The 19,064-nt window shown below is 42.7% G+C and overlaps 1 protein-coding gene across 2 annotated transcripts; it reads right to left on the minus strand.

Moving 5' to 3' along the window:
• Window positions 1–496: 496 nt before the first annotated feature.
• Window positions 497–18,607, minus strand: ZNF35 (zinc finger protein 35). Of its 2 annotated transcripts, none has more exons than XM_010589883.3 (4): window positions 18,485–18,607; window positions 16,121–16,438; window positions 14,762–14,930; window positions 497–10,521 (listed from the first exon to the last, which is right to left on the minus strand). In XM_010589883.3, the coding sequence occupies exons 2-4, from the start codon at window positions 16,310–16,312 to the stop codon at window positions 9,275–9,277; spliced, it is 1,608 nt and encodes a 535-aa protein (XP_010588185.3). In that variant the 5' UTR covers window positions 16,313–16,438; window positions 18,485–18,607; the 3' UTR covers window positions 497–9,274. The 2 variants fall into 2 exon arrangements, with proteins under 2 accessions (XP_010588185.3, XP_064130765.1); XM_064274695.1 differs by lacking the exon at window positions 18,485–18,607 and adding an exon at window positions 18,054–18,401.
• Window positions 18,608–19,064: the final 457 nt, after the last annotated feature.

Consider the following 19,064-nt stretch of genomic DNA (forward strand, 5'->3'; position numbering starts at 1 on the left):
GAGCCCTTCCTTTTCCAGGCCACACAGCTGACCCTTTTACTCGTCCTCCCGCACCCCACCCCAACTCGCCTCTCTTCCCCATCCCCAGTCCCTATTCTTCCCCTGCCTTACCTGGCCCCACCCCCAACACTTTCCCCACACCCATGACCCCCCCCTTTTCCCCTCCGGGGCCTCTCTCATCCTCCTCTCGGGCCTCCCCCTCCGGGACCTCCCTCCCCGTCCCACGCCGCGACGCGACTCGGTCCCAGGCTACAGGCCCGCCTCCCGCATCTCCCCCGACATCCTTCCATCGCCGCCCCCGCTCTCCCCGCCCCGAATCCCGCTCACCTCAGGCGCGAGGAGGCGGCGCCGCCCGCCCGCTGAGCTGGGACCCCCCCGACCCTGGGCCTGTCCGTTGCCAAGGGCGCCCGGCTGGGGCGGAAGAGCCTCGCTACCCGCTTCTGGCTCAACTGCTCTAGGAAGGCCGGAGGGTCTTTATCTTTGTGATTCTTCTGCTGGGTTTCTTCAGCTGGACCCCGGGGAGGAAAGGGTGGGACGCAGGGCCAGGACCGAACTCGTTCCTTACTCCTAAATAATTTCAAATGGACTAATCTCAAAGTAATAGAAGAAATCATGGGAGAACGTATAATCTTGAAGATGGCAAGTCTTTCATTCGATATTAAGTGGAAAATATCCAAAAATTCAAAAATTAACAATAAACTGGGGAAAATATTCGCAACACATCTGGCAGATAAGGACCATTTCTTTACTACAGACAGAGCTTGTAGAAATCAATTTTTAAAAGGATCAACAATCCAACAGAAAAAATTGCTAAAGAATATGAGCAAGCAACTCACTAAAAAAGAAAATACACATGGCTTTTAAATACGGAATAAAGATACTCAGTCTCACTCATAATTAAATGCAAATTAAAGCATGGAAGGGCATTTTATCAGATTAAAAAAACCTGAGAAAACATAAAATATATATATTTATATAGTATTATAAAGGATTTGGGGGAACAGGCATTTTCATACACATACTGGGAACCACACTGGCAGCTTTTACCAAAATATCAACTGCACCCACCCTTTGATTCAAAAACTTATCCTGCAGATAAACTCACACACGTGCCAAGCATGGCGTGCAGGGATGCTGACCACAGTGCTGGTAACAGCAAAGTGTAAGAGAGAACCTTCCTGACCACCAACGGGACCAACTCACTATCTGAATTATGGCAGGTCCATACTACAGAATATCATGCAATTGTGAAAAAAGAAAAAGAATGAGGTAGAGCTTATATACTAATATATACTAATACTAGTAATATATACTTCTATACTAATATAGAACCATCTCTAAGACACACTAAGTGAAAAAAGCAAGATGTATACAGTGTGTACTGTAAGCTCCCCTTTGTGTTTAAAAAAGTCTGCTGGGGGGAGTATATAAGATTATAAATGCACAGACTATCTGGAAGGAACCTCAAGAACTTTAACACTGGTTACTTCTGGGGCAGGGGACAGGTTGTCTGAGGTGAGAGGGAGACAACTTTTCATTGTATACTTTTGTATACACTGAACTTCTACACACTGGGGTTGCATATATTCCTTGGCTGAATTCCTTCACCTGGAATTAGGTCTTCGCTAACTGAGCCCCTTATTTCTCCAAATCCTTACTCTGCTGCTCCACACTCCCATTGCTCGTATCTCATCACTCTCTGAACAAGCCTGATCGTTTTAACTTTTTCCCACCTGATCATACAAGTAACTCAGGTTCACTGTAGAAAATGTAGACAAGCAGGAAAATTTAGCCACTGTTAACACCTGATCTATTTCCTTCCAATCTTTTCGATGCTGTACATTTTAGAAAACTGGGCTCTCTGTATGCACAGTTTTATTCTGTACACTTTTCATTTAATATTGCGAGAATTTTATATCACTATTCTTTGAAATGTTATTTTTAGTCGTTGCATAATATTCCATCATCAGTTCCCTATTGTTAGTTACTTTGTTTCCATTTTTTTGTAAAATAAGTAACATTGACATGTATGTAAATCTTTCCCTAACTATTAATTTTCTAAAAGTGGTTACCAGCATTTTTTGTAAAAATGGTTTAGCTCTCCCTAAAATAGTAACAATGGATTAAAATATATAAATAACAATAATAGAATAAGGGATTTCAGCACATTCCTGGAAGATGGAAATGGATGGAGAAGTGGCAACTGAGACAGGTGAAGGAAGCGGCGGCTGGAGAACTTACTGAGGGTAACACAACGGGAGGAGGTAGATGACCTATCCTCCACAACCACAGAGACTTGGGACCTGAAAACCCAGGTGCAATGAAGGGTGGGAGGGAGAAATGAAGCTAAAGATAAGGGCACTAACTGCAAGTCTGTATAAGAACACTTGATTCGTATCTGAGGTATGTGCCCAAAAGGATCAAAAGGAGCAATGCAACAGAAAACTCGTACACCAATGTTCATTGCAGCACTATTCACACTAGCCAAAAGGTGGAAACAACCTAAATGTCCGTCAGCAGATGAACGGATAAACCAAATGTGCTACATACAAACAACGGGCTGTTACTCAGCCATAGAGAAATGAAGTGCCTATACATGCTAAAACATGGATAAACCTTGAAAAGAGGTTGAGAGAAAGATGTCTGTCACAAAAGGGCAGCTATTGCATGATCCACATATACAAAACATCTACAACAGGCTAATGTGTAGAAACCAAAGCTCGTTAGTGGTTACCAGGGATGGGAGGAAAAGGAAAGGTGGAGTCTTTGCTTAAGGGATAATGAGTTTCTGTTAATGGTGGTAGAATAATTTGGAAACGGATAGTGATGTTTGCATAACATGATGAATGTAATCAATGTCACTGTACATGTAAAATCAACGTACGTGTATAAAACATCAAATATTTTGTCACATGTATTCTTATTTTGTTGTTATTGTTGAGAATATATCAGCAAAACGTACACCAACAGTTTCTACATGTACTATTCAGTGACATTTATGACATTTAAGTTGTGTAACCATTCTCACCCTCCTTTTGAGTTGTTCCTCCCTGATTAACATAAATTCACTGCCCCTAAGGTTCCTATCTAATTGACAAATGTATTTTTACCACGATAAAACAATTTAAAAAATAATAAAACACTTGACTCTTCTCTCTCACTCCTCTAAGCCCTTACAATAGGCAAATCTCAGACAAAAACATCAGCGGATTTTTCCCCAAAGAAATTTATAAGCCCCAGGCAAAAGATATCAGCATTCCGGTATTTTGAGGTCTCCAGAGAACCATCCTGCTACCCACCAATAACCCTAGAAAGGAGCCTTTTGGTGGGTAAATCCCACTCCCATGCAGTTGGGTTTTTAATTGCCACGTGAAGGAAGGGGAAGATAATTCAGGGGACAGAAGAGACTTTTAACTCAGAGAGATTTGAGAGGTATCCTTAAACAAGAACTGTATGCTATAAAAAGGAACACAGAGAAAACAAGAAAAAGCTCTTAGAATTAAATTACTGCCATAATAAAAAAGTCATTGCAAAACTTGAAATATAATAAAGGGACTCTCAGAAAGAACAAGGACACAGAAATGGGAGAAAAAGTAATAAGGGATCAATCCAGGAGGTCCAACATTTATTTGATTGACAAGGACTCCAGAAAGAGTAGAAACAGAAAAAAATATGGAAATGGAGAACTGTCATACAGATACACAAAATTTTCAAGAGCAGAAATAACTCAGTCGCTAGATTAAAAAAATTCCATTGAGTACATTAGAGAATTCAGTACACCAAGAGGAGGCTTAGAAAGTTTCCAGACATTGAGGTGGTGGAACAGATACAATAATAAAAATACTGTTGACCGACTGTCAAAGAACTAAGAACCACACTGGAATCAGACATCTCATTAGCAATGGTGGATGCCATAAGTCATTAGCAAGGCCTTCCAACTTTTAGGAGAGTGATTTTCAACCCAGAATTCTACAAACTATTAATCAAGTGTGAGGATGGAGACAGAAGTTTAGATATAAAAGCACTCAACAATTTTGCCTTGCATGTACTCTTTCTTTCAAGTGACTTGAAGATGCGCTGCAGTGAAATGAGTAAACAAAGAAAGGAAGATGTAGAACACAGGGTGAAATGGAGCCCAGGATAACAGCAGAATGAGCATGGAAGACATACTGGAGCAGGAGGCTGGAGGACCCTGGAAGGGGCATGTGCAGAAAAAGGAGGATGCAGAAGAGTATCTAACTGGATGGAGAATCTGAAAGTAACTGAGGATGTGCTAAAAGCAACTAATTCAAGGGGGCAGGGGGAACGCAACTAGAAATATCAGCAAGAGCAGAAAGTTGTTCCCAAAAGGAAATATAATCTTAGTACGCTACTTAAATCTGCAATGAACAATATTTACATCTACAACATTCACACTATTTTCAACTTTTTGAACAAATCAATAAACACCAAAGATTAACTATGGTTACAGAATAGAATGCAAGATCAGGCTTGACCATGTCAGAAGCGGGGAAATGGAATATGCAGAAGGAAGGGTTTATTCCACATCTAACAAAATGGGGAGCTGAGATACTGTCTGTAGTTAGTACAGTGAAATTAAAGATATAAATGCAGTGATTTATTTTCTCCTGATTATAAAATTCCTGCTTCTTATAGAAAAATGAAAATTATTTTTTTAAAAAACTTTTTATCACCCATAACCTCATCATCCAGAGGACTTGGGTTTGAGTCTAAGCTCTGTACAGCTGTGAACAAGTCACTTAACCACTTGTAACACTTTATTGTATTTTCTTGGGGTAATTTATCCAAATGCTTTTAAAGTGCGTATACTAAATGTAACAGTAACAGCATACGAGAACTGTACTATATATACAATTTTGGATCCCAATTTTTTTATACATAAAGCAAAACTCTGGCTACATATCATGTCATGGTCTTCAATAATTCTAAAAGTTCAGAAGGGCCCTGATCCAGCTTGGTCAGAGGGCAGTCAGAGGTTTCCCAGAGATGGGACTTGAGCCAAATCTTAAACAGAAGATTAGGCAAAGTAGGTGGTGAAGTGCTACGGGTGCCCAGGACTGTATGCACAAGGGCACAGTGGTCAAGCATGCGCCTCTAGGCTGCAATGAAGGGTGAATGGGAAGTGATGAGGCTGGGAAGAGATTATAAAGAGCTCAGTAAATTATGTTAAGAAATCTGGACATTTTTCCAACAGTGATATGAGAACAGGGTTTGGTATATGTTATTTTGGCACCTCAGAATCTAGCACAATTTCTGCCACAAGGCAAGTGCACATTATATATTTTTGGAATGAATGATTGATATGCAGGAAACTGAAGATGCCTTCTGGGTTTCCAATCTGGGTGCCCCAGGTGGTGGGGATAATGTCATTTGCTGAGGAAGGGAACCCAGGAGAAGCAAGATTTAAAAGGTCATGTGTCTAGGTGACATCCTTAGAGATTCCATAGTCTGATCCTGTTTTTTTTTTAATGTCACAGGCAATTATGTATTATATTCCCACGTGAGGCTTTTCACCCTAGAGAAACCACGGATTGGCTGCAGAGAGCCTGTACATCCCCACAATCATGCACAAAACTATACATGCAATGTGCATGCCTCAGAGGATCCACAACCTCCATCAGGTTCTCCAAGGGTCTTATGACCCCAGAACGGTTAGGCATGGATAGAGGAGTAAGTGAAGAAGCAAGAGATGTGAGAGGCAAGAAAGGGAGGGGATCCAGAGGACAGAAGAGGGATTAGTTTTGACACCTCTTCCTGAACCCAGAAAAATGGATTCAGGGCTATGTTTGAGTGTGTGTGTATGAGGAAGTCTTTCTCCTTATGATCCCAAAGCACCTGTACATGACTTCACTATCACCTTCATGTCACTGTGCTCCACTTGTACACACCTGTTGGTCTCACTGGAGGGGGAGGACAGGCTTTATGGCTCTATCCCTAATGCCCATCACCAGGCCTGGCACACAATTCTTTGTGGGATGAACTAAAAGTCTGATAAAAAAAGATAGCTCTTGACCATTTAAGAAAATGAGGCTTTAAAGTTCCCTCCACTTCTAGCAAGACCAGCCAAGGGGAAAGGTAGGTGACCCACAAGAACAAGAAAACCTAAGCCAAATCTGATCATGAAGGGTAGTCATGCCTCCCCTATTAAAAACCCATTGCTGTCGAGTCGATTCCGACTCCTAGCGACCCGATAGGACAGAGTAGAACTGCCCCATAGAGTTTCCAAATAATAATAATCCCCTATTAGAAACCCTAATGAAAATGGTGTGTTACAATTTATTTTGAGGGCTACAACTGAATTCAAGTTGGGAGGGAGAGTTGTAATTGGTGGGGGAAGAATCTGTTAAGTCTATTAATGCAATAAGAGCCACTGCCGTCGAGTCAATTTGTACAGGATGCAGGGGGTGGGGGGAGGTGTTGAACCTGTGTGGAGGTTTGTGGAAACTCAGATCCAAAGATGATATGCAAGTCAAAATGTAAAAAGGCATTTTGTTGAATGAGGAACATAAAAGTATGTTATATAAAATCTGGTTTGCTCATATAAATATTTAGTATATTCAATTAAAATAAAACAGTAAGTTTGGTCTTAGAACCTTAACATCTAATGGTTGCAGGTCTTCAACACCCAGTCAATGAAGAGTTAGTGTCCTGTTTTGCTGAGACCATATATCACACATTTCCATTTATATCCTTATAGTAGTATCACCCCCCACCCCGCCACCCCATTTGATTACACATGTAGTGGGCTAATGACCTTGGCTGCACATTGCAACCATCCACAGAGTTTTAGAAAAATACCAAAGCTTGGGAATGGAAATTTTAAAAAATGCCCTACGTGGGTCTAACCTGTGATCAAGGTTAAAAACTACTACTTTAAGGTAAGGCAAGGTTGGGTCAGTAATTTTCGAAACCTAGCTTTGGATAGAAGCACCCGGACAGCTTGTCTGAGCTACCTATTAATGGAAAACTTTAGCCAGGAAACCAAAATCATCAATGACTGAGTGTTCAATTATAAGGATGAATATGATCATGAACTAGAATAGTTCAGCAGTCTTAATGGTCATAAATTCCAGTTCCTACCTCCCAGTACACTTTTGGCCTCTTGGTGGGTTACCGTCACAAAACTATTCCAAAGCTTCAGATCTCTCTCCCTCTGTACGAAGCTTCCTTATCAGGCAGGGAGAAAACCTAACTTGTTCCTAGTCTCAGCACAGACATGGTGTTACGTTTGGGCTCCTTCATTCTCAAGACACGGGAGACAGAAACATAGTCACCAACTGCCATGGTCAGCAAGGGCATGGGTACTTTTGATTCCCAATTTTAAATCTTTTTGTTTTCTTGTATTTGTGCCTAGGATTTAGAATGAAACTAGGAAAAGAAGTTGCAAATGCTTTGATAAGACTGTGGCTGGAAGGGAAAAAAAGGTAAGAAACAAGCATTGTTACGTATGCTTTCTGTACGTGAATGTGCCCTGTAAACTACCATGTTGATATTTTGTATTACAAACATGGGATAATTGTATGGGACTTCTGTATGAAAACTGCACCAGGCAACGTATCACCAGGTACAGCACTTATAATAAATACCTAGCCATTAGAATGGAGGGGAGAGAGACCTAGAAATCAGGAGACCCAGAGTTCAATCCCAGATTTCCTGCTTTCAGGTCACACTGCCTAAAGTACACCCCAAGATTAGTCACCTCTGTTTCCTCACCTGAAAATGAGGACTATACCCCCTTTTGGTGCTCCCCCACAGGTACGGGTGGGGATGACAAGTACTTACAGCTAAGACCAGCAGCGTGGCAGAACAGAGAACCTGTCCTCAACTTGAATAAAGGCTCTACCACCTGCTACTGATCTACCTCCAGTTAAATGACCACTCTCAGGTAAATGGGCCACACACCTCCTTCAGTGTTATGAGGACTACTGGCAATGATCTACATGAAAGCATGAAGTATAATGCTAGGTACCATTTTTCTATACATGAAGGTACACAACAAAGAATAAAGTTCTGTATAAATACAAGGCAATATTATTACATAACACTACCTATTGCATAGTTTTATAAATTATTTTTTCAGGAGTAAAGGTTTAATGTCAAAGCTTTACTCAAATGAGTAAAGGCTTAGCTTACCTTAGCCAATTTCTTCATACTTCTAAGTTCCCATATTCCAACATCTCTGAACTTCTCAAAACCCAAATATAGACCTTAGGAGCCCCACCCTGCCTCCTCCCTCTGCTTTCACATCCCTCTTTGGCCCTTAGAATTAGAAGAGCTCCACCACTTCCTTTAAAGACCACCCAGAAGATGAGACTGACAACCAAACTGTGCCCTGGCTGGGCCTGAGCAGAAGGAGAGCAGAGACAACTCGGCCATGCCGCTAGGCAAGCTTTATTCTTTGACTCTTATCTGGGAAGGGGGCTGCCAGTAGCATCTCATCCAAATGGAATGTGATGGCACTTGGGGGTTGTTTGGAGAGAAGCTGCTGATTTTAGCAAAAGAATACAGCTCAGTAGCCTTGGTGGCCACTGTGTGGAGTCTCCATCCATCCTCGAGTGATTGGCCATGCAGACTGGGGAGTGGACAGAAGAGACTGGTCAGAGGTCCCCAGAGCTTTACCACACCAGGGTTTAGGAGGCATTGACATGAGAGAAAAGGCTATTTCCTACTTTTGTCCATTTTAGGAGCAGTAGACAGTTAATATTTTTGTTTTGGCTGGTATGTTTTTTAAAAATTATCTAGGGAATGGAAAGTTTATAAATGTTCCTAAGTGGGTTGTTGTTGAATTCTACCCCAAGTGGTCTCCTTAACCACTCACTGCTTAACTCGAAATATCAGAATACAAGGCTCAGAGCTCTAGAATTCAACTGGGAAGTTGAACTTTAGCTCCAGATCTAAACCAGTAACCTGCCTGTTTAAGAAGTTATCAAAGTTTTAAAAAACAAAATGTAGCAAAAAACGCCTTCCCCTAAATGAGCTTTATCCTAAGAAAGCCACATTTCATTTCAGGGTGCATTCCATTTTAGGGTACAGTTAAAAAAATAAATCCTTGCCTTTAAGTTCTTAGTTTTCCTTTTCTTTAAATTAGCCTCTGAAATCCTTGTCTATTGTGGTACATTCCTGAAAACATAACCTTTAAGGACATACAAGGCCTCGTTTTTCTCAAAGGAGGAAGAAAATGGCAAAGAGGTGTCTAATTTGGGGGGTAGTAGGTAATGGTCAATGCCTGGAGGTCTTTCTCTTCATTTGCGTGTTACTCAACAAGATGGGTTCTGTGGTGTCGCATGAGGTGTGAGTTAGAAATGAAGGCCGCGCCACACTTCGCGCATTCGTAGGGCTTCTCCCCAGTGTGGGTTCTCTGGTGCACAGTGAGGCTCGACCTCTGCCGGAAGGCCTTGCCACACTCACTACACGTGTAAGGTTTTTCCCCATTATGGATTCTCTGATGAATAAGTAGGTACGAGCTACACGTGAAGGCCTTTCCACACTCATTACACACATAAGGAAGGTCTCCACTGTGAATCCTCTGGTGGACAATAAGGCAAGAGAGCTGGCTGAAGGCTTTCCCACATTCACTGCAGTCATAAGGTTTCTCTGCAGTGTGGATTCTCTGGTGCACAATTAGGTGTGAAAAGCAACTAAAGGCTTTCCCACACTCTTTACACTCATATGGCTTCTCACCAGTATGGCTTCGCTGATGCACAATAAGATTTGCACTCTGGGTGAAGGCTTTGCCACAGTCATTACAGGCAAAGGGCTTCTCCCCAGTGTGGATCCTCTGGTGGACAATGAGGTTTGAGCTCCGAGTGAATGTTTTCCCACACTCGTTACATTCATAGCATTTTTCAGTAATGTGGACTTTCTGGTGCCGAGCAAGTTGTGAGCTGTAACTGAAGGCTTTCTCACACTCACTGCACTTAAAAGTTTTTTCTAAGGAGTGAATTTTTTGATGCACAGTTAGATTTGAACTCTGAGTGAAGGCTTTCCCACATTTTGAACAAACGTAAGGTTTCTGTCCAGTGTGGATTCTTTGATGCACAACGAGGTTTGCGCTCTGAATGAAGGCCTTCCCACACTCATGACATTCAAAGGGTTTCTCTCCAGTGTGGATTCGCTGATGCACCACCAGGTTTGCGCTCTGACTAAATCCCTTCCCACACACATTGCACGTAAAAGGTTTCTGCCCAGGTTGGATTTTCTGATTTTTAACAGGGCCAGAACTAAGGCTGTATCTTTCCCCAGAATTCTGACACTTCTGGTCTCCCTCTTCTTTGAGGCTATGAGGTAAGTGGCAGTCCTTCACTGTCACTTGTCTGAAATCTTTCTTTTCCCTCTTAATTCTTTGCCTCTTTAACATGATTCCCTTTTCACAGGCTTCTCCTAACTTGGGTCCTTTAGGGTCAGCTTTCTGGATTCTTCCTGGTATCAGGAAGGGTTTTTCTGCTTCATCACACATCTCAGTTTTTAGAACCAAAGACTGCGGGTTGTTGATTTCAGCATCTGAACAAGAAACAGAAAATACAAATGTCAAGTTTTTCTGGTCTACAGAAAAAGTAGGATCAAGACATAAAGGCCAGGAAGTACATGACTTAAATGTCTCTGCAACATGACCTCATCAAAAACAAAAAACAATCTCCTCTCATGTTACCTCTCTTCAGCAGGTCTTCTGCTGGATCCGCACCCCCCACCCCGCCCCTGCCTAGAGCAGAATCCACTGATCCATGGTCTTTCCAGCACTTCCACTTACCTCTGTGAGACAGGAAACCCACTATCTCAGACCAGGGAAGCCCACTCTCCACACAGCTCTCCTCCCAAATGACTGCTCTTACAATTAAGACTGCCTATGAAAGACAAGCACTCAGCTGCTAGTATAAAGGTCACAGGTTTGAAACCACCAGCCACTCCAAGGGAGAAAGATGCAGCAGTCTGCTTCCATGAAGATTTACAACCTTGGAAACCCTAAGGGGCAGTTCTACTCCATCCTATAGGGTTGCTATGAGTTGGAATCAATGTATCAGCAATGGGTTTGGTGTTTTGTTTTTTGGTTTATGAAGGACACCAGGCCCTCCCCAGGCTTGCCTTCTTACCTCAGCTACTTACTGAGGCTTACAACCCACAAGTTAGTTAGGGTTCTTCCCTCCCTGGATGATAGGAGGGTCACAGCAGCGAAAAGCATCTGGAACACTGAGCCTGTGCAGCACAGATGATAAGAACATGAATTCTGGAGCCAGGCTGCCTGGGTTTGAATCCTTGCTCTGCCACTTCACAGGTACATGACTTTGGGCCAGTTACTTAAGTGCTCTGTGCCTCAGTGTCCTTATTTCTAAAACAGGGTCAATAACAGAACAGTGCCTGCATACAAAAAGTGCTCTGTGAGTCTGCAGTGACTTTCAGCCTGACTGATAGTGCCAGGGGTCCAGGAGGAAAGATGAACCCTTAGGGAACAGGAGTCACTATGGTGATAGAGGGCTACGTGAGAAGGGATTCAAAAAGAAAGTGAATGTAGTGAACAGCCTAAGCTTGTGTCTGGAAAAGCTGACTATTTTTAGTTTGAGATGTACATAGCCTGCTTCATGAGAACACCAAAACATCCTAAAGTTCTGAAACTGGCTGGCTGCTCTACAATGCCCCAGAACCCTAAGGGGGTTCTGTTGTCAGTGATATTACAGTTCTTTATGTTTGTCTCCTCTCCACCCTCCCACAATCTTCACCCTGGAATGTGTACCTGTGCAGCTCAGTGTTGGCAGAGCGAAAGCTTAATATGTGTTTGTGAATTTAACTAAGCTCAGGAAAAATGCTCAAGTGATAAGGCAATGAAATGATGACCAGCAGGAGTTGGAGGCAGGCCCACAGAGGAGGGAGGAACTACCTCAGCTCAGAAGTGAGTAGAGGAACTGTGCAGCTCCAGATCACGCGGCAACTGCAGTGGGGGAATCCAGCATCCACCAGAGGGAGCCCAGGGCAGTCAGTGAGAAGAGTAGATGGGACAGGATGGTACAAAACAGTATCAGGGAGCAGGAAAACACCCCAGTTTGGTTGTTGCCCAGTTAAGACCATAGGAATCTGCAATGCTATCATAATGATTCAGACAAGATGGGCAATGATGGAGAAGGGAAATGCCTGAGCATTGAATACAACAGAGACTAGAATGTGACAGCAAAAAAAAAAAAAAAGAATCATTTTCTGGTTGTCTCTATTTCTACTTTTCTGATGCCTCTTCTTTAATCTACTCTATTTTTCTCCCTTTAGTTTAACTGCTCTTATATCTTCTTTCCTATCTTTTTTTCTGCTACCTCTTTCTCCTACTTTCTCTTTGTTGCTTTCTTCTCCTGGTTTTATATTTTAATTTTGTGTGTGTACAAAATATTCTGATTTTTTGCCTACACACTTTCCTGTCTTTTTTATCTTACATAATTGCTTTCTTCTCCTTTATGTTCACTACTATTCTTTATCACCTATATCGCACCTTATTTTCCCACCCTTCTAACACCTCCCTTGCTTTTTTTCACTTCCTTCTCCTTTCTTTAGCTCTCCATCACGGACACTGGGGCCTCCCATTCTTCACCAAGCGTCTTTCCAACAGCAACAGAGCCCATGAAAACTTGAGTTCACAGATGCACTCCCTCCCCTGATCTTCTCTCCTACCCTCCTTACCATCAAATTGAGAATACGGGTAGTCCTAGACTTATGACACATTTGACTTATGACAAACTGCACTTATGACCATCTTTTTTAATACATCTTTTTATTGCTAGTAATATGTAGTATGTACAATGTTGCAGTGCAAATTTGCTGATGTTATCATTCTCAGATGTCCACTTGCAGATGTTCAATTTTATGGCTTACTGTTCAAAACCCTGCTGTCTTTTGACATGAAAACTAAAAAAGATTAGAGTCACTACCAGAAAAAATTCCTAGTATTTGTATCATGCTTTAAGACAAAATTATTATAAAACAGGGTACAACTCTAACCCAGAAGGTCTTAATGTAAGTGGTTATTTAACAGTTTCACCACGAGAATGAAGTAAGCCCTACGGTCCTAGCAAATGCTCAGGGTCTAAGACAAGAAAAACAGGGCCTATCCTGTGTGTGTTCAAGTTTAAATCTTCTTGGGCCAAAGATTAATTAGCCAATAACCCAGGACTTGTAACCTATGCTTATTTGAGATGGTATTTTCTTTTCTGGGGATCTGGTAAGATGACTGTAACCTTTTCTAGGAAAAGTACAGAAAGAAAATGAAGAAATAAACTAAAAACTCACTTTGTGAGCAACTTTAATAAACTCAACATTAATTAAAATGCAGGGAACTTTAGATAAAAATTCCTCAGACATTAAAACCCAATACCATATCAAAGGACTTTCCAAAGGACTTTTGTGTATATTATACGATTTTGTCATCAAGGTGAAGCTGTTCTCCCTCACTTGGGTGGGAGCTACACAAGGCCAGCCTCCGTCTTACTCATTGCCACATCACCAGCACCTATCACACTTCCTGACACATAGTAAGTAGGCCTCCAGAAATCCCGTACTTATGGAATGAATGCACCCCAGTTTAGAGAACAGGAAATGGAGGTAAAGAGAGAGAAAGGATTTCCTCAAGGTCGGAGTCATCAGACACGTGCGGCAACTAGAATCAGAGCTCTGAATTCCTACAGCTCAGTGTTCCCACCATTACCTGTGGCCATGGGAATAGGTAGCAGCACAGAAAGGTAAGTCTTGGGTAGAAATAGGGTCTTGAGGTAAAAGGCAGAGAAGGAAAATAGAGGTCGTTCCTGATGGATGCGTGCAGCTGTTGGATAAAGCAAGGAGACAGAAAAGAAGTGATACACGGGGGAAAGCACCAGAGAGAATGGAGCTGAAAACTATAAGTGGCGAACACAAGCTGCTGAGAATTTGGGGGATACTAATTAAAAAGCAACAAAAAAATGAAAGGTGGATGTTCTAACCTTCCCCACGGCATTGGTTAAAGAAGTCATTTGGTCTCCAAACGCTCAAGGTATTGACTAGGGAGGAGAGTGGGTTCAAAATATGCAGACACAGCCCTGCACTCATGCAGGTTCAGAAAACATGAGTGCCAGAGGGGCCCTGGCCATCATCCAGGTAACCACTTCTGCAGCACAGGGCTCAGGGATACCACATTCCTGACCCATGGTTACATGTCACTCCTTCCAAGGCAAGCTTTCACCACTGCTAATTTGTCTTATAGAACATACTTCCCTTCCCCGAGTCCCAGCTTACAGAGAACCAGGTGATAAGCCATCAGTGTCTGCCATAAAGACCCAGTTTTGAACATCATTATGGTGGATAAAAAACATCTAACTTTGTACAAAACAGCTATGAAAACAGAACATCTGCATGGCATTTTCTCAAAATCACCACTAAAGCTGACCCGTTCTACCTTAGCTAGCTTCTCTAGTAGGCTCACCAATCTATGGTCACAACAAAGCATATGAAGGGGACATGTGTCTACACGTGTGAGTAGATAAAACCTGCTGAAAAATAAATGTGATAAAAAGGTGAATTTGGAGTTCACCAGTATTTGTCTAGTGTCCTGAGACTGTGTGGAAAATAAGGACATTTCCCTTGACAAATGCAGACGCATCTCTCAGCATTCCACTACCCAGCTTTCCCTGACACTTTCAACACTTTAAAACTCCCTGTTGTGCAAACTAGGAGACCAGGCCCCCACAGCCTCTGAGAAACCCCAATGGTCAGATGCTGAATCAGAGGGTAAACTTACCTAGAGAAGTCATGTCTCCATGAGCCTCCAGTATCTCGCTCTTGGCTATGATCACCTGAGCAGGCACCTCGCTGGCCCCAGGTAATGAGTAGCTGCCAAGAGGTGAACCAGCAGGGGCCTCCTGTGTTGCTTTCAGGATTACTGCCATGTCCCAGAACATGTTCTGACCCTACAGACAAGCAGCACAGGTGGGTTTATAGAGGACGGGTGGTGGTGGTAGTGGGGGGAGGGGGGACGATTACAGCAACCAGAGCCTTGAGGACAAGAACATAGGTACCTGTTCCTGGAGGCCGCAAAACATAAAAGGAAAGGAAAAGGAAGTCAGTCTCTTCCAATCCCAAAGGTGAGCTGGGCAAAAAAGCAAGCCTACCACTTCTTCCCTGTTCCTTTGATTTCACCTCTTTGTCCACTCTAGAATCCACATCTAACTTGCCAGTAGACATACGACAAGAAAGCCCCTGGGGAAATTTTTCATAGAACAAGATTTTCCGGGGTCTAAAGAATCAAGGAAGCAAAGTTCTGAGCCTATAATTACAGAGGCTCTTGACAAACTCTGCCACCATTTGGCAAGTAATGGTAAGAGATGTGTTTGAAAACACTAAGGACCCCAGCAGTGTATAGCCTTGCTATTCAATGTGTGGTCCACACAGCAGTAGTATCAGCATCACTGGGAGCTTGTGAGAAATGTATACTCTTAGACCATACCTCAGACTTCCTGAGTCAAAATCTGCATTTTAACAAGATCCCAGGTGATGAAGATCACCTATAGGAACAGGGGATTCCTATGCACGTTAAAGTTCGGGAAGCACTGCTGGAGTTGTCAAACCCTGTCTGGAATCACCTGAACAGCTTTAAAAAGTATACATGCCTGGGTCCTATATTCTGATTTGATTGGAATAGAGTAAGGCACAGGCACTCAAACCAAAAAACCAGTTGTTTTCTAGTCAATTCTAACTCATGATGATCCCATGTGTTGTAGAGCAGAACTGCACTCTACAGGATTTTCATGGCTCTGACCTTTTGGAAGCAGATCACCAGGGCTTTCTTCCAAGGTGTCTCTGGGTAGGTTTGAACCATCAACTTTTCAGTTAGTTGCCTAGCACTTAACCGACTGCACCAACCAGGAACTCCCAGCACGGGCATCAAGATTTTATAAAAAGTTCTTCTGGTAATTCTACTCTACAGCAAAGTTTAAGAACCACAGGTTTATAGATGACACTGAATGTCACATCAATCAGAAAAGAACATTTCTATTATATTCCAAAGGACTAAAGGCCAGAGTTCTAACCAGTTCTCCCAAAACCACTCAAGACTGTTTTCAGGTCTTTCTTCCCTCCTTCCTCCCAGGCCATCATTTACCTTTTCCTCCTGTTCTGATCCATCAAGACCTGTCTGAGGACCCTCCCCATGGGCCCAGGCTTTGATGTTGTCAGAGTGTAGTTGTTGGCTGGACACCTGACCCAGAAGATTTTCTTCCTCTTCCTCCTCCTTTTTCACTGTCACTGGGCCCCAGGGGGCCAGGGCCACAGCCTCTCTCAATTCTGCAGTCATCTTCTCTGCTCAGCTGGGAACTTCTATAGCTGGGGGCTGCCCAGCAGAGGTCAAGCCCCATCTAATCTTCAAGTTTCAAAAGCTTCTTCTTGAGTTTCTTCCGAGGGCCAGGATGAATATTGTCTCCTGGGAAATCAGAAAACATTGTTAGCACCAAGCAGAGGTTTTCCTGGTTGCCAGTGCCCACAGACCAGTTTTACCAGAGCCCAGGCAGCTGCCATTCTAGTCCAGGGGATGCTCTTCTCCTCCTTCATAGGATGAAAGGGGTTGGGCTGAAAACATGAACTCTGTACCCACAGTAATCGCATTACAAATAGCTTTACACAATATTTATGGATTTTCTTCTGATTATAAAGCTAAAATTTTTATTGTAAAGACTTGAAAAATACAAAAAATGATTTAAAAAAAATCACCTCAGGTCCTCCTCCAAAGAGATAACCACCATACATCATAGAATTTGAGATTTTTTTTAAGGGAAAATCTCCAAACATACTAACAATGATGATTTTATCAACCTTCTTGTTTTCTGACTCAGGGATATATATTTTCATAATTATCATCATAGTGTTTTTAAAGAAGGAATATTACAACACAAAGCTTTTGTACTGCCAGGATACACAATAGTGTGGATAAAAGAATCTCAAGAAAAAGACTGGAAGTCTATGCACCAACATATTAGGAATACTAGTCATCTCTGGGTGGTACAATTACAGGTAGTTTGGAGGTTCTTTCTGTTTGTTTGATTTTTACACTTTTCACATCTTCCAAATGTCTCATGAGACCTCTTAATATAAGAAAATAGATTTTTCATGTTGCTATTCTTCATGCTTATTTTTTAACAACTGCACAATAATCTACAGTATCGATAAATTTTTGTCCTCACTGAAAAAGGAGCAAGTATTACAGAAACATAAAATTAAATGTCTGTCCTACACAACACACATACTCTATATTACCAGTCTAGGTGGGCCTCCTAGTCTCTTTTCTCTGCATTTAAATACACAGATGTACACCTTCACACATACTGCTTTTTAAAGACATAATTTAGATCACCCTTCTACATTGTTCAGCAACCTGCATTGTCTGTTTTTTTTAACTCAATTCTCCTATTCCAAAACAGTCTTAGAGACCTTTCAATGCATACATAATAGGTCTACCTCTTGCTGGCAAAGTGCTCTAGATTATGGTTATATAATCATTTACTTAACCACTCCCCATTTATGCACCATTCCTTTAGCAAAAAGCTTTTATTGTTTCCACTGTAGTTTTTCAATAATTAATATTTAAAAATTCTGTGCAAAGAGTTTTTTCTACTGCCAAATTATTTCTTTAGAATAAACAAAGGGATTACTGGTTCAACGTTTATGGTTGGTATGTACTACCAGACTGCTTTCTAAAAGGACCACAACCAAATGACACCACCGCCAATTAACAGCACCCTTTTATCAGAGCCAAGCCAGTACCGTACCAGATTTATGATTTTTTAGATTTGTGAGTAGGAGTAAAACAGTCAATTTTAGTTGATTTCTATTTAAAGATTTAGATTTTTCTTTCTATTCTCCTTTACATGTTTTATTAGAAAAGGGCGTTAAATTTTATTAACCCTCTTTTGTAGCTCTGAAGATCATATGCCGACTCGTATCTAACTTACTGACAACTTACTGAATACACTAAATTTCTTAAGTAACATAACAGTCTTATTTCTGGAGGCTCATTTTTTCCATGACAAGCTGAATCCCACCTTGTAAGAAGGCCCTAAGACTCGGTCCACCTTGTGTACACGTGGGATTGCCTTCCCGAGCTCTATCACCAGACTTCGGATAAGACCCAAATCTGCCTCCACGTTAGTATCAAGAGCTTCCCTTCCAATGACCTTTCCCCATTTCCAGACGTGGCAATTCATCCTCCCCACCTACAGGACCCTCGGGGCCCGTCGCCAGGATCTGCCTGGACCCTGGGGCGTTCTGCATCCAAACTCCCCCTCAAACAGGCCCCAGGCAGGAAGGGGCCTGGCTTCCGAGGAGGCGTGGTACAGAGGCGCCCCAGGACAGACAGAGCTGGGGTCCCCAAGGTTCCCGGGGGAGGACACAGCGGGTTGCCCCTCGCGCCGCCACCCCTGGGCTGGTTCCTCCTCCACCCCCGATACTCGGGCCTGCCCCCCGACCCGCTCACCGTGCACTGCGGGAAGGCCCGGCTGCAGCTCGTTGGAACTGAAGCAGGAGGCCAACGGGCCGGGACCCCGGAGCCCACCGGTACGAGAACAATGACCGGACAGGAAGTGCCTTGGGATGGGCTTCCGGCTCCCCAAATCGCCCGGCCGGTCTCTCTAGGAATCTCGGAGGTGCTTTCTTCTCGATGGGTGTCCAATACAGCCCTGGACTAGGGGCGAGAGCAGAAGCACTAGAAAGGGGGCGCGGGTGGCCTGTGGCCCTGAGTCCCGGGGAGCAGGCAACCTCAGGCTGGGCAGGGACACTCAAGCCGGCGCGCTCCGGGGAGCCTCAAGCGTCAAAACAATCTGTAGAAAGCCATGATTAATTTCCTCTAAAACGTTTTACTTTGAAAATATTAAGCAGTACAGAAAAGTGGAAAGAATGGTACCCTGAATACCCGTACCCTCCATCTGGATTCAACAGTTTACATTGTGCTGTTTGTGTTTCTCTCCATACTTAAAAAAAAAAAAAAAAAAACAGAAACCAACAATTTGAAAGTTGTAGATATCAAAACCCTCCAAATACTTCAATATGCATCACTT

This window comes from Loxodonta africana, chromosome 22 (assembly GCF_030014295.1).
Source record: "Loxodonta africana isolate mLoxAfr1 chromosome 22, mLoxAfr1.hap2, whole genome shotgun sequence".
Taxonomy (NCBI): domain Eukaryota; kingdom Metazoa; phylum Chordata; class Mammalia; order Proboscidea; family Elephantidae; genus Loxodonta; species Loxodonta africana.

Bases quoted from the DNA above. Each gene is read 5' to 3' on its own strand.
- ZNF35 (XM_010589883.3), bottom strand. From the start codon at position 16,312: ATGACTGCAGAATTGAGAGAGGCTGTGGCCCTGGCCCCCTGGGGCCCA. The intron at 14,931-16,120 runs GTAAATGATGGC...GCTTGTCTGTAG, and splicing joins GATCAGAACAGGAGGAAAAG to GGTCAGAACATGTTCTGGGA. The intron at 10,522-14,761 runs GTAAGTTTACCC...TTTCTTGTTCAG, and splicing joins TGGAGACATGACTTCTCTAG to ATGCTGAAATCAACAACCCG.